Genomic DNA, 25054 nt, shown 5'->3' with positions numbered 1-25054 from the left:
TCCCCGTGCGCCCCGCACAGCCTCCGAGCGCAGCAGGCGTGACCGTGTGCACACGTGTGAGTAGGTGCGTGTGAGCATGTGTGTGCGCACAGGTGAGTGCGTGTGCGCGGGCCTCCGAGGGCTGTGCGTGTCAGGGAGCATTCACGGGCGGCGGCTGGTCTGCAGGCCCCTGGGAGCCGGGAGAGGACGGGCTGAGTAGCTACTTCTTCAGGGGACGCTGGGAGGGGAGAGGCGCCTGGCGGGGCTGGTCCCTAAACCCCGGCGGGACTGACCCCCTGGCCCCGGCCAGTTGCTCCCCAGTGCCACCCAGAGCCAGGCAGGCGCCCTCCGGGGCCCAGCACCCCCCGCAGGTGGAGCAGGTGTGGGGGTGCCAGAGTGTGGCCCTGGGGTTGGCTGGGCCTGCGGAGTCTCCGTGCTGAGAAGGCTGGGGACGCTGCTATGACCCGGATTGAGGGGTCCGCCCTCCTGAGGATGGAGGGGCAGGCGGTGGAGCGAAGGCCCGGGGTCCCTGCCCCCTTGGGCACCCCGCTCCTCCCCACTGGGCGCTGGGTTGCTGAGCAGGGCCACAGGCCAGTGCGCAGAGGCGGAAGCTGAGCCCCAGAGGCAAATCCCGGTCTGCAGCCGGCAAACCCTGCAGACACCCTGCCGGCAAACACCTGCCGGTTCCCCCCCTCAGCTCGGGGCCAGCACTGACACCGGGGGCTCAGGGGGAGGGGCGGGAGGCCGATCTAGAGCAGGCCTGGGGGGCGCAGGGCTGGGGGCACAGGCCTGGTGGGCGCAGGGCTGGGGGCACAGGCCTGGGGGGCACAGGGCTGGGGGGCGCAGGGCTGGGGGCACAGGCCTGGGGGGCGCAGGCCTGGGGGGCACAGGGCTGGGGGCGCAGGCCTGGGGGGCACAGGGCTGGGGGCACAGGCCTGGGGGGCGCAGGGCTGGGGGCACAGGGCTGGGGGGTGCAGGGCTGGGGGCACAGGCCTGGGGGGCACAGGGCTGGGGGCGCAGGGCCGAGGGGCTGACCTCCGTGAGCACTGACCACGCCCCCGCCCACCGCAGGTGCCTGAGGACCGGACATGGCCTGGTGGGGAGCACGGATGTGATGTCGGCCCAGGAGCTTGTGGCCTGCCTCTGCCGGGAGGGGGACCAGCACCTGGCGCTGGGGGAGCCCCCGCTGGCCACGGCCTTCTACCTGGCTGCCTTCAGCTGCCACGCCCCCTCCGCCGTGCGGAGCGTCCGAGCCGCCCTGGCCGAGGCCCGGGGGGCACCCGTGGTGGCCACGCTGGAGGCCTGGTGCCGAGGGGAAGGCCAGATCCCCGCCATCCACTGGGACGGCATGGCCGTGGTGTCCCTGACCGGGACCCTGGCCTGCGCCTTCCTGGCCACGCTGTGCCCGGACCACCCGGCCGCGGCGCTGCACTCGCTGGCCGGGCTGCTGGCCCGCGGGCGGCACGGGGAGGTGGTGCGGCGCTGCGGGGCGCTGCTGGCCGCGCACTCGCAGCAGGGCCTGGAGCTGCGGCTGACCCGCGCGCTGGCCCGCATCCTGTCGGGGGCGCAGGTGGACGCCGGCCTGGCCGACTACCTGCAGGCCTTCGCCTCCGCGGCCGACCGCACCGTGGCCTTCGTCCTCACCCACCAGCGGCCCTACCTCCCCGTGCTGGTCAGTGTCCTCCAGGCCCACGTCTCGGGGCGGCAGCAGGCCGCGGACAGCGCCGGCCAGCAGGAGGCCGACGGCCGGAGACTCCTAGCTGCCCTGGACCCCGGGGGCACCTGGAGCAATGCCCTCTCCCCCGAAGTCCTGCTCCACGGGGGCCGCTATGAGGACTGCCGGGCAGCCTGCAGCCGGGCCCTGGAGGCCGACCCCACCGGCAACAGATCCCAAGGTAGGGGTACGGGTCACGGCCCCCCGAGGGTCAGGGTGAAGGTCGCTGCAGCCATTTCTTCCCCGCACAGCCAAGTCCTGCCTACGCTGGGGGAGGGGTTGTGCTGAGGCCGGACACCACAGTGACAGGTGGGCAGGGCCCTGCCCTTACCGAGCGCCAAGAAAAGAAGCAAACAAAATAAGCTCTTTGAGAAATGAAACATGCAAGGTGCGCCTCCAGCCGGATGATCAGGGAGGGCTTCTGGGAGGAGGTGTCATTTCAGCTGCAGCCAGGATTCCAGGTTGCTGAGGGAGAAAGGGCGTGGGTGTCCGTACCACTGAGGGGAGCTAGGGTGGCTGTCGGGGGGAGGGGGCAGAGGGAGAGCGGAGACCCTGAAGGCCATAGCCGTGGCCACGCCCTCCTGGCCACGAAAACCTTCAGATTTGACCCTCAGACTAACGAGAGCCATGGGAGGGTTTTGCACTGTGGAGCGAGGTGCTCTGGGTTACACTTGTAAAGTCTCCTTTGGCTGCTGCGTGCAGAACGTGCCAGAGGAGCCAGGGTGAGAACTGAACCTCCTGGGAAGCCAGAGGTGGTCCAGCTGGGGGTGGTCCAGGCAGGGGGTGGTCCAGGCAGGGGGGGTGGTCCAGGCAGGGGGGGTGGTCCAGGCAGGGGGTGGTCCAGGCAGGGGGGTGGTCCAGGCAGGGGGTGGTCCAGGCAGGGGGGGTAGTCCAGGCAGAGGGTGGTCCAGGCCGGGGGGTGGTCCAGGCCGGAGGGGTGGTCCAGGCAGTGGGGGTGGCCCAGGTAGGGGGTGGTCCAGGCTGGGGGTGGTCCAGGCTGGGGGGGTGGTCCAGGCAGGGGGTGGTCCAGGCTGGGGGGGTAGTCCAGGCTGGGGGGCTGGTCCAGGCAGGGGGTGGTCCAGGCTGGGGGGGTGGTCCAGGCAGGGGGTGGTCCAGGCAGGAGGGGTGGTCCAGGCTAAGGATGGTCCAGGCTGGGGCATGTGCCCTGACCTGGAATCGAACCGTGACCTCCTGGTTCATAGGTCGGTGCTCGACCCCTGGCCCCACCAGCCGGGATGAGAGGCATTTTCACTGAAGCCCCTGAGCCTCCCGTGGACGTGGACGTGGGCATGGTCACTTCCCAGGTCCCAGGGTCTGCCAAGGTCACAGGTGTTCATGGTGGGCTGGAATGTGCCCCCGGGATGCTCCTGGCCGCCCCCCACACTGCCCCTAAAGAGGACCCCGCAAAGGGGACAGGAGGCAGCCAGAATGAGGAGACCATGAAGAGAGGAGAGCAGTGTGTGTGGAGCCCGGGGAAGTCGGGGGACCCCAGTGTGGGAGGGGCCAGGGAGAAGTGAGTGGGTAAATTTGTTTAAGGAAAAACACTAGACCCGACACCCTGACATGCTCCCCGACAAAAAGTACAGAAATGCCTCACAGAATCACAGACAATCCTGAGCTGGTGATTCTAATGTGCAGCCAAGGTTGAGAACCACTGTTCTACACGTTGGAACGTGCTCTGTCCTTAAGAAGTAGACACACGGGGACAGGAGGCGGAGGGAGAATGGCTTTGACCCAAATGCCCTACTGTGCGCCTTTGTCTCCCGAGCATTTATCTGCCCAAAGCACCCGGGGCAGCCGTCTCCTCTGTGGTCAGGGTTTCCCATTAAGAACTATGCAGGAAGATAACATCACTCAAAACCTACCAAGAACTCATCCTTGATGGCGGTATTTCGGACGCCTTCCATTTAAAATGAAGAATGAGGTGGCTGCTCACTCTCCCAGGCACCCATCATTATACTAGAGATCCTCGCCTAAGCAATAAGATAAGAAGGGAGAAAAACATGTAAGGCAGAAAGGAAAAATGATGTCATCATTATTCCACACAATACAATTAGCTACGCAGAGACCCCGAAAGAGACAGCAGGAATGTATTACACATAGGAATAGAATTTAGCAGGATATACAAAAAGCATTTACATTTATAGACTCCAGCAAGAAATAGAAACTTCGTGGTTTAAGCATAGCCCTAGCTGGTTTGGTTCAGTGGATAGAGTGTCAGCCTGCGGACTGAAGGGTCCCAGGTTTAATTCCAGTCAAGGGCGCATGCCCAGATTGTGGGCTCGATCCCCAGTGGGGGGCATGAAGGAGGCAGCCAGTCAATGATTCTCTCTCATCATTGATGTTTCTACCTCTTTCTCCCTTCCTCTTTGAAATCAATAAAAACATATTTTTAAAAAAAAGAATGACACATTTAAAATATATATATACCACTTACTATAGCAACAGAAAATAATTTAGTTCAGAGTCATATGATTTCATGAAGAAAATCATAAAACTTAATTAAAAGGTAATAAAGAGCAATGATATAAGTAGAGAAATGTTCACTGTCTGTTGTTAGAAAAATCTGATGATATAATAGAAGAGCAGAGAACCAACAATAGACAAGATGGAGGAGGGGAGGAGGGGGGGAGGGGAGGAGGGGAGGGGGAGGAGGGGGGAGGGGAGGAGGGGGGAGGGGTGGAGGGGGGAGGGGTGGAGGGGTGGGGAGGAGGGGAGGGGGAGGGGAGGGGGGGAGGGGGGAGGGGGAGGGGGAGGAGGGGAGGGGGGAGGAGGGGAGGGGGGGGGGGGGGGGAGGGGGGGGGGGGGAGGGTGGAGGGGGGAGGGGGGGAGGGGGGGGGGGGGAGGGGGGAGGAGGGGGGGGGGGAGGGGGGAGGGGGATGGGAGGAGGGGAGAGCAGGGAGAGGGGGAAGAGAAGGGGCGGAGATGGAGGAGAGGCTGGTGGCGAAGGATTTTCTCTGCCAGTTAATGCAAAATCATCCCAGCTGATACGGACGGTTCTTGCCTTGAGGGACAGATAGAAATGACACAAATTGGGCCGGAAGCAGAGCCGTGTGTTTCTGCAACTTAACATGCGAGAGTGAGCATCTCAAACCACAGCGCAAACCATCAGCAACGGATGATGCTGATTCTCTACCTCAAACCCTGCAGCAAAGCCACGTCCGCGGGGACCATGGCAGTCGCTACAACGTGAAAGCACAGGAGACCACCGCTGAGACTTCTGTGAGCATCTGGGCTCCTTGAGATACAAAAAGGGGAAGCAATGCAGGAAAATGGGATACATCTGACAAAATTAAAAGTTTTAAACTTCTATTTTGCCTGTAACTGTAGAAAGCGAAAGGACGGGCCACAACAGGGAGAGAATATTTGCAAATTGTACCACGAGCAAAAAATAATACCCAGAGCATTTGAAGAATTGCTGCATGTCAATAAGAAAAAGTAAAATCTGGTGCTAGAACGGGCAAAGGCATTTCCCCAAAGAGAAAGCAGATGGCTAACGGACATGTGGGAGACGGGCAATGAGGCCAAGGCGAGTTAAAACGCGATACCACTTACCACCTCCAGATTGGGGAGAAAGTGTTCTTAAGTAAATGAGCCTCGCTAGCAACCAGGAAAATGAAAATTAAACCAACAGTGGGGTAGCCCCTGACCCCCCTCAGATTGCCCGGATGTCAGAGTCTCACGCTGGAGACCCCCTTCCGGGAACGCTGGGGAGCGTGACCAGACTGCGTGCCCCACAGACAGCAACGACCCCATTGGGCCAACATATGAAACGCAACCATCTGAGAGTGTGAGCAGTGACCCGGTGCAGGCAGACACCGGGGCTGGCCCTTGAGGTGTGAGGACTGGAGGGCGAGATGTGCGCGCGTGTGGGTTTTTGCCTGAGGAAACTCCTCCATCCAGGTTTCATCCACGTAAAACAGAAGGCGGCAGTTCCACTGGCTTGCGATGTCACGGGAGAGTTCAGGGCTGAAAAGACGAGTGGCTGGAAAGGTAGAAGGGAAGTCCTGACGCAGAGGAAGCCAAGAGGGGGTGAGGCCTGGGGGGGAGGGGGGGAGGAGGGTCCACTTTGAATCTGTGTATTAAATCCACGTAACTCCTCGGCTGGTTAACTGCACAAGAAGGGAGAGGCTGGTGGTCTGGAAAAGGCAGCAGCTGGAAACTAAGAACTTAATGGAGACTTCAGCTGCTACCCACCAAATAGACAGAATATGGGGTTCGATTCCCTCCAATTTAACTGCCTCCTCAAACCAACGTGTTTTCTCTTCAGAGGAACATAACCGATCCCAGTCCAGATGTCTAGTGTACAATAAAAAATCGCTAGACATGCAAAGAAACCGGCAAATAAAATGTGAGCCGCAGTCGGGAGGAAAAGAAGTCACTAGAAACCGACCTCGAGATGATAAGACAGGTGCTGAGATTAGCATACGAAGGACTTTAAAGGAACTATTAGTATTATACTGAAGGACTAAAGGAAAATATAGTCATAATGAATGAACAGATGTGGAATCTCAGCAAGTAAATGGAAACTATGAGTATTCTAGAATGGAAAAGCACAGTAACAGAAATGAAAAATCCATAGCGTATTGGAACGACAGGAGAGTCGGTGAGCTTAGACTTAGAAATTATCCAACATGGCAAACAACGGGAGCATGCACTGAGCCTCAGTGCCCGGTGGGACAATATATAGAAGCCTGATGTGCGTAACTGAGGTCTCAGAAGCAGAGAGAGAACACACTTCCATGTGGGTGAAGAAATAACCGCTCCCCCAGGTCCCAGGGGCTCCGCACCTGCTGCAACCGCTTGGATCCCTGAACTGTTGTGCAAATCGGCGATCAGAGTTCATCTGTCAGGAGTTAGTACCTGATGGGAAAGGCTCCAAGTTTCTTTTTTAAAAAATAAATATATTTTTATTGATTTCAGAGAGGAAGGGAGAGGGAGAAAGAGATAGAAACATCAATGATGAGAGAATCACGGATCGGCTGCCTCCTGCACACCCCACGTTGGTGAGCGAGCCTGCAGCCTGGACATGGGCCCTGACCGGGAATCTAACCACGACCCCCTGGTTCATTGGCCGACCCTCAACCACTGAGCCAGCCGGCAGGGCTCAAAGTGTCTCCCTTTGGCCACCAGGACTAGACAGGGCGACCTGCTGGGGGTTGGTTCGTTGGTGGTTGATCTCAGGATGCGAGAGGCTCTCTTGACTTGGCTCTTGGCTGTGGCTTGACGCTCAGCCACAAGGCAGAGGGCAGGGCTGCGGCAGCGTGGCCTTCACGCCTGCCCATTTCCGTGTAAAGGGCTGTTACTGTCGCGGGGGCCGTGTTAGGTTACAAGGAAGAACGCGGAGGATCCTGGAGGGCTCTGTGCACAAAACACTAACGCGGAGGCTCGGCGACCTGGGATGGCGAGGGCGGGGCTCTGAGCAGCACTTTCCTAACCTGTCATATGGGGGGAGGGGTCCCCCGGGACCTTGAACTCCCGCCAGCACTGAGTTTTCTGAGATTCCCTCGTCGGTGCACACCTGCCTGGGGCGCTGTTGGCCGGCTGGCTTTCTGTACTGACATGAACCGTCACTGAGTGACACACCCATCAGGCCCTGCTCCAGGCACTGGGCACACACTGACCCATCTCATTCTCAAAGCTCTGTGACTGCGGACCGTGCCAGCCCATTATAAAGCAGAAGGGGAAACTGAGGCAGGGGAGTTCAGTCAATGGCCGAGTCCCCACTCTTGTCAGTGCCCTCCCCTCTTTCCTGGCCTGACGGGGACATCTCTGTTTCAGAGAGGGAAGTGTTGAGCCCCAGTGTAGCCCAAAGGATACAAGAAACAGCCCTGGCCGGTGCGGCTCAGTGGACAGTGTGGGCCTGTGGACCAAAGGGTCCGGGGTTTGGTTCCGGTCAAGGGCAGTACCTCAGTTGCTGGCTCCTCCCTGGCGGGACCCTGGTGGGGTGCATGCAGGAGTCAACCAATTGGTATGTTTCCCTCTGTCTTTCCCTCTCCCTTCCACTCTCCCTAAAAGTCAATGGGAAAATACCCTCCAGTGAGGATTAACAACAAAAAGAAGAGAGAAACAATGGCGCCGCAGTGACAGTGCCCCTGCCAAGGTCACAGGGTCAGACCTCCGCTCTGACCTGGAGCTGATCCCCGAGGAGGAGGAACTCAACCCTAAAGTCCATTATTGAAGGGGGGGGGGGGCGCTGGGGGAGAGGTGGTGTAACTAGGTTTCCATGTTGGCTGAGCTGGAGGCTGACTTTGAACCCAGACTGAGAACAGGGCTGGGGGCATCCAGGGCCGATGCCCAGCCTCCTGCCTGCTCCTCCCTGTGGCGCGAGGTCCCGGGAGATGCCGTGCGCGGAAGGGCTTCGGGGAGTCCAAAGCCTGGACGGCTGGGCCTCAGGTGGGCCCTGGCCCATCGGTCCTCTGCTCTCTCCCCAGGTGAGCGCCTGGCCGCCCTGCTGGTCACCCGCGCGGCCGCCGCCTTCTTCCTGGACCGAGGCGCCCAGGACCTGCTCCGCGACCTGCACGAGGCCTTCCGCGAGAGCCCGGCGGGCGCGCGGAGGCAGTTCGAGGCCGTGCTCTCGGCGCGGGACCGGGAGCGGGTGCTGGCCCAGCTGCGGGAGGCCGCGGACGTGGGGTTCGCCCACTTCCAGGAGGCCGTGCGGAGCCGCCCGGAGCTCCGCGACGACTCGGGCCGCGAGCTGCTGGCCCCGGTGGCGCGCGCTCTGCGCGTCCTGTTGCGCGTGGCGCCGGCCGGGGCGCGCCCGGCCCTGGGAGCCCGCCTGGCCGAGTGCCTGCTGCTGGCGGGGGACGCGGGGGGCGCCCGGGCCCTGTGCGAGCGCCTGCTGCGCCCCCGGGACCGCGCGGGCACACGCGCCGGGGACCCTGCCGGGGACCGAGTGCCTCTGCTGGCGCTTCGCGGCTTCTGCGCGCTGCACGCGGGGGACGCGCCGGGCGCCCGGGAGGACTTCCAGGAGGTGGTGGCGCAGGGCCCGCCGCACCCCCGCGGCTGCGTGCGCGCCCTGTGCGGCCGCGGGCTGCTGCGCGTGCTGGCGGGGAGCGCGTTCCTGGGCGCGCTGGACTATGTCACCGCCTGCCGCCTGCAGCCCGAGGAGGCCCTGCTCGTCGCCAAGGCCTTCGTGCCCTGGAACCAGCGGGGGCTGCTGCTGACGGTGCTGCGCGAGGAGGCCCGCAGGATGCTCCAGCGGAGGCCCGACCCGGGACCCACGGGGCCCACGGGCGCGCGGGGCCGCCGGAGCCAGGCCGCGGAGACCGACGCCTCCGCCGAGCAGGACGGGTAAACACCGGCCCCGTGCGCTCCGGGCGGCTGCATTCTGGGCTTCTGCGGGGCAGCCCGGTGCTGCTTCCAGATGCGTGAACGGAGGCGGGGTGGCGGGGGTCTTTAGGTCACTGGGAGCAGATTTAGCGCCGGGGCTCAGGCCTTTTTTTAAAATGTATTTTACTGATTTCAGAGAGGGAGGAAGAGGGAGAGAGACAGAAACATCGATGAGAGAGAATCATGGACCGGCTGCCTCCTGCACGCCCCACACTGGGGATTGAGCCTGCAACCCCGGGCCTGTGCCCTAACCGGGACTCCAACCGTCCCCTCCTGGTTTGTAGGTCGGCGCTCACCCACTGAGCCACGCGGGCGGGCACCCAGACCTTTTCTATCAAGACTGACGCAGAACATTAGAAACTCAAACACGGAAATGGCAAAATAAAACGCACCCCTCGCCCCACGGGGGCGTCCCTCCCAGCTGGTTCTCTGTGCAGGGAACCTGCAGCCCACCGCCACTTGGTGCTCAGTTAGAATTAGGGTTTGTCACAAGCTGCGTGTCCCGCAGCCCAGGAGCCCACCCGGGACCCAGCCATCCGCCCCAGCTTCTGCTCTTCCTATAAGGCCCCCCGGGTGCCTCCACCCTGTTCTGCCCCTAACACGGAGGACGAGGGGACTCCTGGGTCGGCGAGTGTGGCCCCTGTGAGGGCCTTGCCTTGGGGAGCTGCCCACCTGCCCATCGGGGCCCACACCCCGCCCTGAGGTGCCATTGCAAACTTTGCCAGCCCAGCGATGACTCCGCAGCTGTTTTGAGCTGAAAGGACTGAGCTGGGGGCCTCCTGGGGGGCGTGTGTGATGTCACCACCTCTCTCTCCCTCCCTCCCTCTCTCTCTTTCCCTCTCTCTCTCTCTCTCTCTCTCTCTCTCTCTCTCTCTCCCCCCCCCCCCCCTGCCCCTGGTTGCTTGGCTTGCCTGGCTTTGACTTGCTGGCAAGGGGGCACTTCCACGGGTGTGGTTGGGGCCTTTATATTTGTTCTCTCTGGGAATTTTCACGTCCCAGGGTGCCCACCCCCGCTCCCAGTGGGAGTTCATTTCCCCTTCAGGGCCCCAGGAGCAGGGCCTGGTGGGCTCCCTAGCTCTGCCCCGCACGCCCCTGGGCTCAGCAAGGGGCACTGTTATCCTGCGTTTGCAGAGAAGGAGAGTAGGGCAGGGTTGCCGGGGTCAGCACCCAGCCTCCATTCTCCCATCTGTAGGGTGCCTGCCCCACAGGGTGGGGGAGGGGGGAGGGAAGAAGGGGGAGGGTCCTTCCAGCCGCCCCTGGTCTCTGCTGCCCAGCAGAGGGAGCTGCCTGGGCCAGGTGCGTGGGCAGGACTTGCCTGTGGCCAGGCTACCTGGGTGGGGGGTGGGGGGTGTGGAGGGGCCTGCGCTCCCCCAGCATCGCTCTCTCTGCAGGGACGCCCAGGGCGTGTACCAGCTGGCCACGCTGCTGATGGAGCTGGACACGGAAGACGAGGAGTCCCGCCTCCTGGCGGCCGACGCCCTGTACCGCCTGGGCCGCCTGGAGGATGCCCACAAGGCGCTGCTGGTGGCGCTGTCCCGCCGGCCCCAGGCGGCCCCCGTGCTGGCGCGGCTGGCCCTGCTGCAGCTGCGGAGGGGCTTCTCCTACGATGCCAACCAGGTGAGGGCCCCTCGCTCTGCGCCGGCGGTCTTGGCTTGGAGCGGGCAAAGCTGTCCCAGCCTCACTCCGCCACCCCTGGCTGGTCACTCGCCACCCCGACCCGCAGGCTCCTCCTCTTGCCCTGGTCTTGCTGTTGCCACAGGAAGTAGCTGGAGCAGGTGCCCGGGCCCCCGCAGGCCTCAGCATGCAGTAGGCACTCCCTATGTCAAAAGGGGCCATCCCAAACCTCCCACGTAAATTCGGCTTGGACATGGCCCTGTCCGGGGAAGGGGGGGCGGTGAAGGGGCCCCAGGCCCTCAGACCCTGCTGGCTTCCCTCCGAGACTGCCCTGCTCCCAGGAAAAGCAGACTTCACCTCCCTGGGCTTCCTGCTGGAACGGGGTCAGGAGGCTGCCTCCCAAGGGAAGGTGTGGGCCTTGGCGAACTGTCGGCGGTGCGGCCTGTCAGCGTCCCCTCCCCTCTGACCTGGCCGGGGTCTGTCTCCCCGCACTGGGATACGAGGGAGGGAGGGAGGAGTGCTGTGGGGCCTGTGTCCACAGCCAGCACCCAGCACCCAGCACCCTGCAGGGGCACGTCGGGTCTCTTTGGGGTGGGGCTCCTGAGCTCCAGGTCATGTCCACCTGGGGTCTCGATCCACCCAGACCCCTCTGCCTCCCACACACGGAGGAGGAGGCGTCGGTTAGGGACCCTGAGACACCCCAACTCCCGCCACTCAGTGGAGAAGAGTGGCCCAAAGGGGTGCTCACACCTCCCGCACCCCAGCCTTCCCTAGGGACTCACAGTCATTGCCCCAATAGGAGCCATGCCCCCAGGAGCCACACCCACCACGAGCCACACCCACCACGAGCCACACCCACCAGGAGCCTTGCCCCTTTGCTGACCACGCCCTTGTTGGCCACGCCCCCACATCATGGGCTATGCCCCATTGGCCATGCCTCCGCGGGCCACGCCCCCACGACCATGGGCCACGCCCCCATGGCCACGTCCCCGTGAGCCGGCCCAGCCCGGAGCCTGGGCGCGGAATGGAGTAGGGAGGGCACAGGAGTCACTGCGGGACCCTCCTGGCCCGGCAGCTGGTGAAGAAGGTGGTCCAGTCCGGGGACACGGCCTGCCTGCAGCCCACCCTGGACGTCTTCTGCCCGGAGGACCGGCAGCTGCTGCGGGGCCACTGCCACGCCCGGGCCCTGGCCATCCTGCGGGCACAGCCAGGCGGGCCCGAGGGCGAGGCCCACACCAGGGAGGCCATCGCCTACCTCTCTCTGGCCATCTTTGCTGCAGGTAGGAGCTGCCTGCCCGCCCATGGGGGCCCCCTCCTGTGCCAGGTACATGGGGAGCCTCTGCCTAGCTGGGTGTGGGGGACCCCGGGTCCAAGGCGCCCTTGGTGCGTGGGTTCCAGGGTGTGCGCGCCCTGGGAACATCCATGGGGCGGACGGGGAGTGGCCCACTGGCTGCGGGCACCTTGCACGGAGGCCCCGGCCCCCCAAGTGAGTGTGCTAAAGGCCGGAGAGGGGCAGGCCAGCGGGAACTGAGCTGGGCCCTCCCACACCCTGGGCCCTGAGGGTAGGGGGCCACCTGAGGGTAGGCTCCTCTACCAACTGTGGGAGGTGAGGGCCCCGCTTCCCTCAGCCCCTCCTGGAAGCAGGGGGCTGTCCTGTGTGTGGCCTCCCGGCTCACTCAGCCAACCTGCCTGCTCACTCAGCCAACCTGCCTGCCCTGCCCTGGTGCCGGGCAGGGGCCTGGTCAGAGGGTCGCAGGGACAGGGAAGGGACATTCCCGAGGACCCACAGTGAGCTCCTGGGGGCTCGAGACTCCGCGTGGACTCGGAATCGGATGCCAGTGCCTTTCTGGCTGTGCTCACGGGCACCTCCTCCCCACCTGGGATGATGCAGACGCCCCAGGAGCAGGAAGTGGGATGAAGAGAGCTAATTCCTGCACAGCTGGGCCCACATCGTCCTGCAGGCCCAGAGCATGTCTCCTGTGTCCATCACTGGCCCCTCCTGGCCCCTCACCTCAGGGCAGCTGCAGTGCCCCTTCTCTCAGAAGCCCCTCTGACTCTCCCAGGCGCCACCCTCCTGTTTGGGCTCCCCATGCCCTGCAGCCAGACTGCCCTGCGGTGCCCTGTGAGCTCCCCGAGGTGGCCCCACAGCTGCCGCCCCTCATCGGGCACCGGGAGGGGCGCCGTAAAGGCTGGATGAAGCGAGAGGCACTGTGCCCGCCTGTTGCCCATCTGTGGCCAGTGAGTGGCCCTGATGCCACACCCCTTCCTCCAGGGAGCCAGGCCAGCGAGTCCCTGCTCACCCGCGCCCGATGCTACGCGCTCCTGGGCCAGAGGAAGACCGCCCTGTTCGACTTCAACTCCGTGCTGCGGGCCGAGCCGGGGCACATGCAGGCGCTGTGCGGGCGGGCGCTCCTGCACCTGGCTCTGGACCAGCAGCAGGTGCAGCCCCACCCCCACCTGGGCCTGGGCAAGCGCAGTGGGGGACGCTTTGGGGTAGCTGCTGCCTTCCCCCTCCGCCCCCAGAGAAGAGCGGGAATAGGGTCCGGCCACCCCGACTGTGAGATGCCCATCAAAACCCCGCTGCCCGGGGCGCACCGAGCCTCCTGGTCACATCCAGTATGGGCTCTCCCTGGGTCCGCATGGACACGTGTGCTAACCCTCAGGGCCACCAGGGGGCCCCGGCCTAAGATACTGAGACCTCGGCTGGCATCTCCGGTGCTACCCTGACTGTGTACACGGGGCCTGTGGATTCGGGTCCTCGGGGGCGGGAGGGGCCCCTGCCAGGCCCGGGGCAGCTGCTTCTCACAGAGAAAACGGGCCCAGAGGCAGCCACAGCCGAGTGGCCTGGACAGGCACCTCTCAGCCAAGAGCAGTGCCCCCGGGAGGTGACTGCACTTGGCCGGCTGCCAAGGCTTCACTGAGGGAGAGTGTGTGTGTGTGGTTGGGGGGGGGGGGGGGGGGGCTGGGGAGGGTGCTGCCTGCCAGAGTCTCTAATGAGCTTCGGGGCTAGAGTCCTCGGAAGCCAGGAAACCGATCCCAGCTGCCAGGAGGGCACCTCCCACAGCGCTTGCTTCTGTCCCAGGAGCCCATTCCCCCGAGGGCCTGGGGGCTGGTCCCGTCCCCGCCGGGCGCACTGGGCTGGGAAGCGGCCTCTGCATGTCCCTCCCTGGGCTGGATAAGCACGTGGTTCCCAGGGACGAGCCCATTAACCGGAAACGGGAATCGGCCAGGCGGGCCCTGTTGCAGGGGGGCCGGGGGCTCCCCACAGGCCCTCAGCTCCTCGTTTGGCTGACCTCCCCCCGGCTGAGCAGGCAGGGGCTGGACTGCCTGCCCTCGGGTGTCCCTGGCACCCAGACACAGGAAGGCAAATACGTGACAAGCGGGATGACCCCGCCCCCGCCCCGTCTGCCCTGCAGGAGGCCGTGGCCGACGTCCTCTCGGCGCTGAGGCTGGACCCGCGGGCGGCAGTCCCTGAGCTCCGCTCCCTGAAGCCGGAGGCCCAGGCCCTCGTCGCACAGGGCCTGTCGTCCTGCTGCCGGGGCCTCCTGAGCCGGCGGCCGGGCCCTGGGGCCCCCCTCGGTGACAGCGACATCCAGGGCCTCCTGGCCGCGGGGGAGGCGCTGATCGAAATGGACGCGGGGCAGCTGCGCGGGCACCTCCTCCTGGCCGACGTGCTCATGGCCCTGGGTACGTGGCGGCCAGGCCTGGGGACGTGGTCTCTGTCCCGCTGTCCCCGCTCCTCTCACCCCTGGAGTCCCTTCTGTAAGCCGGGAGGGACCCTGACCCAGTGGCCTCTAAGATCCCTCCACCCGAATCCCAGTTCCCCGGCCTCGGTCCCCGTGAGCTATGCCCCATTGGCCATGCCTCCGTGAGCACATCTGGCTCCCGGTGACCTCCTGTCTGGGCCCGCAGGGAGGACAAACAGGCGGTGACTGGGGGCTTCACACAGGCCCCGGCCCTCAGTCACTCAGGCGTTAATTCAACAGATGTTGGCCGAGTGCCCAGCCCAGGTCCCATCCAGGCGGGTCTTCCGCCCACATGTGCCCAAATGCTGGTCTTTCCTGGAAAATCCTGAATTCGTTTCAGCACTAACTTAAAAGAGGGGGGTCCTCAGTGCAGCCTGCATGTCCCCCATCGGTCATCCCTGACTCCAGTCCTGCTCCGGCCCCTGCTGGCTGCTGGCCGGGGAGGGGGTGGGCGGGGTGCCCGGGAAAGAGCAGACCCATGTGAGGGGCTCAGAGCCCTGCTGCTCGGCCTGAGAGACACGGGCTGGGGCACTGGCAGCAGGCACGTCCATGTGACCTTATGGCATCACCATGTCCCTCTGCTCCTGGCTGCTCCTCCCGGGGCTGAGCCCTTCCATCAGCCTGCTGCTCCCTGACCCAGCACAGAGCAGGAAAGGCTGTGGCCAGCGAGGCCCACCTCTGCCTCCCACCCCAGCTGACTGCCCTTCCGAATCCCTGACAGGCAGGTATGAGGAGGCGGGCACCCGCCTACAGGAAGCCCTGTGCCCCACCCCGCCCTCAGAGGCTGCCCGGGCCCGGCGTGGCCTGCTCCGGCTCAAGAAGGGAGATGTGCCGGCCGCGGCCCAGGACCTGCAGTGCCTGGCGGAGACGGACGCCGGGGACCTCCGCTTCCTGCTGAGCCTCCTGGAGGCCTCGGAGCGGCAGGGCCTGGCCCAGGTGCGTGCAGCACCCCAGGGAGCCCCAAGTCTGCCCCTCCCCCGCACCAAGGCCCTCAGGGCAGCGCTACATTCTCCACTGCTGATTTCAGGGGGGTGTGGGGTGTGGGGTGTGGGGTGTGGGGCGGGGAGCCAGAGCTGCCAGGTGTCACCATCTCAAGCTCAGCTCTCACAGCGCCAGTGACCTTCAGTTCCTGGCACAAGGCGTATAAGCCACAGGTGACTTGGGTGGGGAGAGGGAGGGGTCCCCTCCTCAGAGCCAGGCGAGACGGCCAGGAGCCCCTTGCTGCTGCAGGAAGCCCATCCCAGTCCCAGGTCAGGCCAGAGAGAGGTTCCTCCCAGGAGCGCAGGTGGAGAGGCGGCTCCTGCAGGTGGAGACACGCTGAGCTGGGATCGCTGCCTCTTTGGCTGGTTTTCACTCCACTTTATCCCACAAGAATGTTCTTCGCCAGGTGCTGGGTGTGGCCACAGCCCCGCCCTCTGGCCCTTGACCTTCAGGGGAGAAAACGGGGTTCACTTCAGAGAGTGTCAGTGCAGCGGGCTGGCGAGGTCGCACTGGCGGTGAAAGCAGGGTGGGGAGACAGGTGGAGGCCACGGCCTGGCTGTAGGACCGAGCGGCCTAAAACGGCGCTGCTGACGTGAGGTGGGGGCGGGCTGGCTGGGGGAGAGGTTTCCAGCCTAAGCTTAATGCAGTGGTTCTCAACCTTGGCTGCACATTAGAATCACAGAGGGCAGCGTGCGGTCGGTGCTGGTCTGGCCACCTGCCCCTGCACTGGCGGGAGGACACGGGGTAGGGGTGGAAGCTGCCATGCACCCCTGCGTGGGAAGTTAGCCTGTGGGGGAGGGGGGGAGGTGAAGGGACCCCCTCTAGGGGACAGTGTGCTTTGAGTCAAAGGACGGGCACTCGAGCCCCGTGTGGCCGGGGCGCCCCTGCTCCAGCACTCGGGGTCCGCAGGAGGAGGAACAGCGCAGGGGTGGCAGCGAGGGTTTATTTCTCAGAGGGGCTGGCTGCACGCAAAGAGCGCAGAGCCATGGGTAATGGGGGGGAACGCTGCCCCCGAGGGCGGGGAGCCAAGGAGTGAGAGTGTCTCCGGACCGAGAGCGCAGGAGGCGCCGCAGGGCGAGGACCTCTGGGGAGCGGCCGGGGTTTTGGGGTGGCCAGGGACTGGTTTCCGCTGCCAGGAGAATCCGCGCCACGCGCGCCTGTTGCCTAGCGACAAGTGCCGACCCGGAAAAGAACCGGAAGTACTCACGCCCCGCTTCCGGTGTCACTGCAGCCCGCGGCCCCGCCCGTGAGCCCTGGCCGCGCGGAGCCTGTCCGAGGGCGCCGCACCAGCGCGGCCAATGGTTAGCGTTGCGGGAGCGGAAGGCGAGCTGGGCTCCGCGGGTCCCAGGCCGCCCCGCCCTGGAAGGAGCCGCAGCAGGGACGCCGCGTTCACTGGACGCTGGTCCCGCCGCCTCCCTCCCCGCCTGGGCCAATGCCCGCAGACGGCGGCGCGCTGGGTGCCCTGTGCCTCCCTGGCACGTGGCGCGGAGAGGCATTAGTCCCACCCGGCTGCCCGGTGGAAAGGGAGGGACGGGGCAGGCGGGGTGTGAGGTGCCCCGTTCCTCGTGGCAGCCGCCGTGGGCTCTGGAGGGAAGAGCCGTGGGAGGCACGCGGGTTGTCCGGATGGTTAGGGAAGGTTTGAGGGGGCTGCGGGCGCTCAGAAAGGAAGGGAGCCTGCAGGCGACAGGGACCGCAGCACCGGATACCGGCTGTGACCGCATCCTGTCCCCACCTGTGACCTCGTCTTGTCCCCACCTGTGACCTTGTCCTGTCCCCACCTGTGACCCCGTCCTGTCCCCACCTGTGACCGGATCCTGCCCCCACCTGTGACTGGCTCTGCAGGACCCGAGTGGGAAGTCCACTAGTGCTTCCTGACCTCGGGCTGCTGAGGGGGAGCAAGGACCAGGCTGGGCAGAGGTGGTGTTTGGTGCTGTCCCAGGGCCGGGCAGGGGGAGGCCCAGCAGAGGGGCCCGGAGAGGAGCAGAGGGCGGGAGGGAGGGGGCCGCCCAGTGAGACAAGCAGCAGGGCTGTGAGAAGGGAGATCCGGGAGGAGGAGAGGGGGGTGAGGAGGCCTCAGCGGCCTGGGGAACGGCAGGGAGGTGCCTGCTCCGGACACGGGCAGCTCCTGCAGAGCCCAGGTGTGCAGGGCCAGTGAGGGGCCGACACATCCGGGCTGACCGCACCCCTCCCTCTGTCCCCCCCGCAGGCTGCAGCCCAGGAAGCCAGCACCCTCCTGACCTCGGGGCAGCCTAGGCAGGCGCTGGGCTACTGCTCGCTGGCCGTCCTGGCGGGTGGCGGCAGGGCCGGTCACCTGCGCCTGCGGGCCGCCTGCCTGGCCGAGCTGCGGGAGTGCGGCCGGGCGCTGGGAGACCTGGACCTCGTGCTCCGGGAGCGTGCGGCGGACAGCGACCTCCCGGTGCGGGCGGAGGACCTGTGCTCCAGGGGCCGCCTGCTCCTGCGCCTGGGGAATGAGGCCGGGGCCGCAGGGGCCTTCGCCCAGGCCCTCACGCTGGCGCCCGCCCCGGCCCAGAGCAGCCTGTGGGAGCGGCCTGGCCGGGCCCCCGCCGCCCAGGTGCTGCTGGGCCACGGGCAGCGCTGCCTGGAGGAGCAGCGGTACGAAGAGGCCTGGACGGCAGCCGAGAGCGGGCTCCTGGTGGACCCCGAGCACTGCGGCCTGAGGAGGCTGAAGGCGAGAATCCGGAGGGAGGCAGCCTCGGGCTGCCGGCTCCACTGACCCGAACGGCCAGGCCCAGCCACGGGGCCACCCTGTCCTTTCCCCCCAACCAGGAGGTGCTGACCCCACCCTCCCAGCTCTGAGGTGGACGGGTCGGCAGAGAGAAGGGAGTTACGCTGGCCTGGAGCCCAGAGCCCCTCCCTGCAATGGCGCCCCGATCCCCAAGGCTGGACCCTGGCGGCCCTAGCCTGGGGCCAGCAGGTGGACAGGATGAAGGCCAGCCCTGGTGGCCCTAAGGAGCTGGTGCAGCCCCTGCCTCGGCGTGAAGCAGCCTTTGACCCTGGCCTAAGCCAGAGACGAAACTCCCCGGCTGGGGCCTGCGGCTGAGCCCCATCCTCATCAAGTCATTCTCCGGGCAGCCCAGCGCCCACGCCCACCCCCGCCATGGCGACGGTGTGGCCCCTCCTCCCTGCTGCTCTGAGCGCCCCCCCTACCCACCCCCCACCCCCCATGAGCCAAGGGCCGGCTGCTTGCTGGTCTGGCCGCTCCGGGGCCGGACGGAGCTTCCTCTGTGGGTGAAACTCGCCCTCCTGTTTCCTTGGAAACCCTCTCTCCTGGGGAGGCCAGGAGCCCAGCCCCTGAGACCCCGTGAAGTAGCCCCGTCCCATCTGGGAAGCAGGGGCTGAAGGTGCAACAGCAACACACGGTCACAGTCAAGTTTGTGGGTGAGAGGGAGCCACACCCTGGCTCGGGGTGGGTTCCTGCAGAGGGTCTCAGCTCCCAGCGCCCCAGGCAGCGTCCGTCCGTCTGTCCGTCCTGCTCCAAGCCCCGCCCTCCCACCCAGCCTGCCTCTGGGGCGCTCCCACACCCACTGCAGGTGGACAGGAAGGCTGAGCAGCACCCCCACGTCACGCCTTGCGCTGCAGCCGGCACCGCACAGGGTCCTCCGGAGCAGTATGCCCGGTGGGTCTGACTGAGGCCCCTCAGACTCTGGCCCAAGACGAGAGGAGGCACCTGCGGGCACAGGTCACCACTCTCCGAGGACCTGGTCACGGGCGGGGCCGGTGGCACCTCCCGACCTGGAGACACTGAAGCGGTCAGTCCCTCACCCCCCACCTGCGTGGGAAACGGCGTGTTGGTTTCAAGAGGACGTCAGATCTGGAATTACAGGATTTGGGGAAAATAATAACAAAAAACAGGAAGTGCGATGCCTGGGTGAGACTCAGCTTAGAGTCCCAGATGGAGGTTGAACCCTAAGAAGTCACGCAGCACAGCAACACAGAAGAAAATGAGAAGTACGTCTTCAACTCAAGAAGTTAGGAAAGACCCTGAACAAACGCAGACAAAAGCAGGAAGTAGTAAATGAGGAATGGAAAATAGAAGGACTAAATCGAAGATGTGATTGTTCAGAAATGCAGTGACATAGATGAGCCACCAGCAAACCAGAAGGAAAAGCAGAGACACGCGTCATCCCAGCTGCTGACAGGATGCTCCCTGCTGGGGAGGGCGTTGCTCCCTGGGCCTGTGCTACCTGCGGGCGCCATGGACTCGTCTCGTTTGTGGCCCCTGTGGTTGTGCCGTCAGGATGCAGCTCAGCAGGAGCCGCAGGGACTTTGAGATTCAGTCCTCACGGGTCCTGGAAGCTGCAGGCACGTTGGGGTGCATGGCGAGCTCAGGGCTAGGGCTCCGCCTTCACTGGGTCAAGGGGGGGCGGCTGGGGTCCCTCATTATTGGCTGATTTGTCACATTAGAGAGGGAATTGGGTCTCAGGAAACTGGAGGCAGGGTCACCTGCAAGGTCAGTTACCTGGGCCCCCCATTTCCTGAAAGGGGAACTTCGGGACGCGGGGGGGGGGGGGGAGCGGGGGGTGGAGTGGGGAAGCGGCCAGCTCCTCCTCTGATGGCTTGGCTGTTGGCACACAGCTGGCAGCATGTTTATTGCCGATGCGTGTCCTTTGAAACAGCCATCAGCAGCTTCGTGTCAGGCACTTACCCTACAGACACGCGTTGAAAGGTGACAAGGACAGTAACAGGAAGTTGGAAGAAGCGACCAGATTACTTTTCTCAATTCTATGCGAATGGATCTGAAGGCCCCAGTGACGTGGATCCGTCCTAGGGAAATACTATGTGACTGACTGACTCCGGGGCAGACACAACTCACAGGACAATCCATGGCAGAAGGAGAAGGCGGGAAGGAGCCCCCTCCCCCACCCCCAGCAGGCCCAGGCCCAGACGGTGCCGGGGAGTGTACCACCGTCCGGTCCAGATTGCATTCACCAAGTGAGCAGCTAGAGCAGCCGTGGGCAAACTACGGTTTGAAATGAATAAAACTAAAAAAAAAAAGACCGTACCCTTTTATGTAATGATGTTTACTTTGAATTTATATTAGTTCACACAAACACTCCATCCATGCTTTTGTTCCGGCCTCCGGTCCAGTTTAAGAACCCATTGTGGCCCTCGAGTCAAAAAGTTTGCCCACCCCTGAGTCACTCGGGCAGTTGGCGTGAGCCAGCACAGTCCACGCAGCGTCTCCGGCGGGTGCGCCCGTGTTGGTAGAGCCGGCCCTGCGTGCACCCCCTCTGCCCGGGTCCGATACCCTTGGACTCTTCCCACACAGAGTCCCCAGTGGGACCTGGGAACTCCTGCAACTTGGGGGTGCACAGGCTATGTCCTCCTGGGTCAGCCTTTGCACTTGGCCCCCCGCCCCCCACACGCTGAGATCCAGCCCTACTTGTCGCAGGTGGGGGGCGGGAACTTGAATAGGATCAGCCCCCCCTCCAGGCCCCCGACCCCTGCAAGGTCCTCACGGGGTTGGCACGAGAAGAGGCTGGTCTCCTCGGACGCTGGAGGACAAGCTGCTTCCACTGGGAAGGGGGCTCCACGGACTCGGGGGTTCAAGGTTCTCGGCTTCATCTGAGCCAGAGCAGGCGCCCCCTCCCCAGTGTCGGGGCCCCGTTCCTTCCCCATCAGCCCCAACTTCACAAACAACTTGGAGAGGAGTCTGCATGAGCCAGCATTGCCTTGGCGCGTGAGGAGCGAGCCTGGGCCGACTCGGCAGCGCCAGCCCTGAGCACAGATGGGGTTCCCGCGGGGCGCCTTTGCTCTCTGCTTGCTGTGCCTCCCTCCAGTGCGCGTCCCAGGACCCGAGTGGGTACGTCTCTCCCATAAGTGCGTCCGGGAAACTCGGCCGCCCGGCACCATCCTGGGGCTGCCATTGCACGGCTGACCTCATGCGCGCGCCACGGACCCGCCTGCCAAGGACCTGAGGCCCCAGGACACAACCAAGCCCCCCCCATCCTAGCTTAGGGCCTGGTGACAGGGACCGCTCCTGGCAACAATGTGAGTGTTCTCCGTCGGACCACCCAGGGGACAGAGCCGCACCAGAGAGCCAAATAGCGAGAATGTCCTAGAAAGAACTGCTGCCTGGCAGTGTGGCTCAGGGCTGAGCGTCGACCTAGGAGCCAGGAGGTCGCAGTTCGATTCCTGGTCGGGGCACAGGCCCGGGTTGTGGGCTCGATCCCCTGTGGGGGGCGTGCAGGAGGCAGCCGGTCCATGATTCTCATCATTAATGTTTCTCTCTCTCCCTCTCCCTTCTTCTCTGAAATCAATACAAATATTTTTAAAAATAAAATAACACGCATTGTTTAAAAAAGAAAAAAAAAGAATTGCTGTGAGCATGGCCGGTGGCCCAGTCATAGAGCGCGGCCCCAGTGCACCCCGGTTGCGGGTTAGACCCGGGCCGGCACACGCCAGGAGCAGCCACTGGAGGCATCGTGAGTGGAGCATGTTTCTCCCTCCCCTCCCCCCTCTCCAGTCCATCGGGCAGTAACAAGCATGGCTCCTGGTGAGAAGGCGCCACCTGTGAAAGCGGGGCCACGCTTTAACTGGGACCCGGAAGCAGTGACTGTAGGGCTCAGAGGTGACGGCCCGCCTCTCCGTCACCCCGACCCTCCTGCGCCCCGGCTCCCTCGGTGTCTCCTGAGCACCCCTCTCCCGCACGCACCGCCTCGCTCCCCCCTGACTGACGGGCCTCACAGGGGAGCGGCTCCTGTCCCGGCTGATGGGGCCGCGTTGGTGGCTGGATGGCGGAGACCTGGGTGGAGCCTGTGGGGAGCGGCTCCAGGGTTTGGACGGGTTCAAGCCTCGGACTAATGAGAGGGCAGGTCCTCTCGTGGCAAAGGCCTCCCAGCACCATTACAGCCAAAGGCTGTGGCTGTGAGCCTGACCGTATGGTCCGAACCTGTGGGCCCACGTGGCTGAGTGGTGTGGGCTGCGGGGGGTGGAGCAAGGAAACAAAGCTCGACCAGGTGCATGTGATTGATGGATTCGAAACCCGCCCTGGCTTTGCCCCGTGGAATCTGCTATAAAATAAAGACTCGGCTCGCAGGCTGTGGCCTGTCTCTGCCACCCAGCCCCAGCTTTATCCTCGTCTGTCTTCTTTAACCTTTCACGTCCGCCCCACCCCCACCCCCCCGGGCTCACCCCTGGCCATGCTGAGTGTGGCACAGACACAACCACTCGGCCCATCTCCATCGGGCCTGAAGCAGGACAGCTGAGCTCTGACCCAGCCTGCTCAGAGCCCCCGCCCTGCAGGGCCACTGGCCCCTGGGAATTGGGCTCTGAGCCTCAAGTCCCCGGGGGCAAGTCTCCTGGCAGCCCTGCCCACTCCCATCATGATCAGGGCCCCCACCGCCCCTTACGCTGGGCTGGGCCCCAGAGCCCTCACTGGAGACGGAGGGGAAAGGAGCCTTCGGGGGGGCAGCGTGGAAGGGTCTGGCTTCCTCCCCTTTGGGCTGAGGGGTCAAGGAGCATAGGGGGAGGGGCTGGGGGTCAGGGCCAGAGGCTCTGGACGGGACACTCACTGGGCAGGGGGCCCGGGGCCCCAGGAACTGCTCCCCCTCCCCCACACCAAGCCCAGACGGAACCCGCTGAGAGAGCAGAGGGTCCGCGCCTTGGGGACCCGCCCCCCGCATCACAAAGGAGGCTCGGAAGCTCGGAAGCCACTGGCCTCCCGCCCCTGGGAGCCCCTCCGCCCGGCCCTGCTCCCCAAAACTCTAGGCCATCCTGCCCCAGCCTCCGACCTGCCCTCGGGTGACGGCCATTCCCGAGTGACCTGAAGGTGAGTGGTGGAGGGCCTGCCGGTGGTCAGGCCAGCCGTCCTGGGTGGCACCCAGAACCCCTCCCGTGCCCAGCCCAGCCCTGGGCAGTGGGCATTCTGTGCGCCCTTCCTGGGACCTGGGCCCAGAGCTCCCGGGCACAGCTCCCTCCCCACAAGGAGCCTGAGAGGCCACAGCTGAGCCGCTGCAGCCTGGCCAGCGGCCTGTGCGCCTCCAGCGGAAGCCTGGCTCCGCCCGCCCGTCCTCCCTGCGAAGGCTTCTCAGGACGGATGGATGGCTGTTGGCGGGGATGCGCACCTGAGAGGGACTCGCTCGTCCTGGGTCACATAAGACAGAGCACAGACGCCCAGCCAAGGCCAGAGCCGCCCGCCCAGTTCCTTCCTTCGTTCTTCGCCATTCACTCTTCCCCACCCCCATGCTGACTGGTGTCGGGCGGGTGGCGGGTGGTGGGGGGGGCAGGCTAAGGGTTGGGGACCAGGGGAACGGCCCCTGCCCGGTCTGGGACGTTCCCGACGGGGAGGGAAATGGACGTAGAAATAATGGCTGTTTGTCTGGTGGTAAAACAGAAATGAGTCAGGGGTGCAGGGGGTGCAGGTGCTGGCTGTGTTGAAGGTGGGGTAAAGGGCAGCAGGCGAACCTGGGGCATGTGGACGGCCTCAGCCTGGTCGCACGCAGGCAGGCAGGCGCCGGGCGCCACCTCAGGTGTGAGCTTGTCCTAAGCGAGGACAGCACGGCTGCTCCCAGGTGCCCGAGCAGCTTCCGGCAGAGCTCCAAGTGCAGCAAAGGAGGTGCACACACACACGCACACGCACACACACACACACACACACAGGACGTGTGTGTACACACACATGCTCACACGTGCACAACTCACATGCATACATACACATGCTCACACATACACCCTCACACACGTGCACACTTCCCCACACGTGCATTACTCACCTGCATATGCACATGCTTCCATGCACATGTACATGGAGCCCATGTGCACACTCACATGCAGATGCACATGCTTCCTTCCGTGCACATGTACATGGAGCCCGTGTGCACACTCACATGCAGATGCACATGCTTCCGCGCACATGTACATGGAGCCCATGTGCACACTCACATGCAGATGCACGTGCTTCCGCGCACATGTACATGGAGCCCATGTGCACACTCACATGCAGATGCACGTGCTTCCGCGCACATGTACATGGAGCCCATGGCACACTCACATGCAGATGCACGTGCTTCCGCGCACATGTACATGGAGCCCATGTGCACACTCACATGCAGATGCACGTGCTTCCGCGCACATGTACATGGAGCCCATGGCACACTCACATGCAGATGCACGTGCTTCCGCGCACATGTACATGGAGCCCATGTGCACACTCACATGCAGATGCACATGCTTCCGTGCACATGTACATGGAGCCCATGTGCACACTCACATGCAGATACACACGTGCACGTGCTTGCACGGACACGGAGCTCATGCACACATTCGCATGCACACTCACATGTGTAAGCTTGAATGTGCATGTGGTGTGAGCACGGGTGTGAGTGTGCCCCTGGCAGGCTCCACTGCAGCACCCCCACAACCCGCACAGGGACCTGGCGTGCGGACCCCAAGCTGTGAGCAGCGTGGTCCCAGACCTGCCCCTGCCCCTGGGCTCTGAGAGCCGCCACCAGGGCCAGCAGGCTGGGCCCCCTCTGGGGACCCGGGGCGCTCAGACTCCAGCCCAGGAGCGTGTGGACTTGGTGATGGAGAGAGGAGCTGAGCACCCCGAAAAGCCTGGCACCTGCTCCCCGCCAGCGTCGGGCCCTCCCAGCCCCGGGCAGGGCCTCCGAAGCTCCACACCGCGTCCCCTTGCCCTTGGCCTGGGGCTGCTCAGCGGCGCGCCGTT

The 25054-nt window shown here is 64.4% G+C and overlaps 1 protein-coding gene across 1 annotated transcript; it reads left to right on the top strand.

Annotated features, from left to right (window-relative positions):
- The first annotated feature begins 1061 nt into the window (after positions 1-1061).
- On the top strand, positions 1062-18522 carry TTC34 (tetratricopeptide repeat domain 34). The gene is made up of 8 exons (XM_036351050.1): positions 1062-1874; positions 8128-8986; positions 10417-10642; positions 11715-11919; positions 12912-13078; positions 14056-14330; positions 15111-15321; positions 17573-18522. Exons 1-8 carry the CDS (start codon positions 1094-1096, stop codon positions 18098-18100), a joined length of 3252 nt encoding a protein of 1083 aa, XP_036206943.1. The 5' UTR covers positions 1062-1093; the 3' UTR covers positions 18101-18522.
- The last annotated feature ends 6532 nt before the right edge of the window (positions 18523-25054 follow it).

Source organism: Myotis myotis, unplaced genomic scaffold (genome assembly GCF_014108235.1).
Source record: "Myotis myotis isolate mMyoMyo1 unplaced genomic scaffold, mMyoMyo1.p scaffold_m19_p_2, whole genome shotgun sequence".
NCBI lineage: Eukaryota > Metazoa > Chordata > Mammalia > Chiroptera > Vespertilionidae > Myotis > Myotis myotis.
Note: the sequence above shows the minus strand (reverse complement) of the source record. Positions and strands in the feature narration are given on the sequence as shown.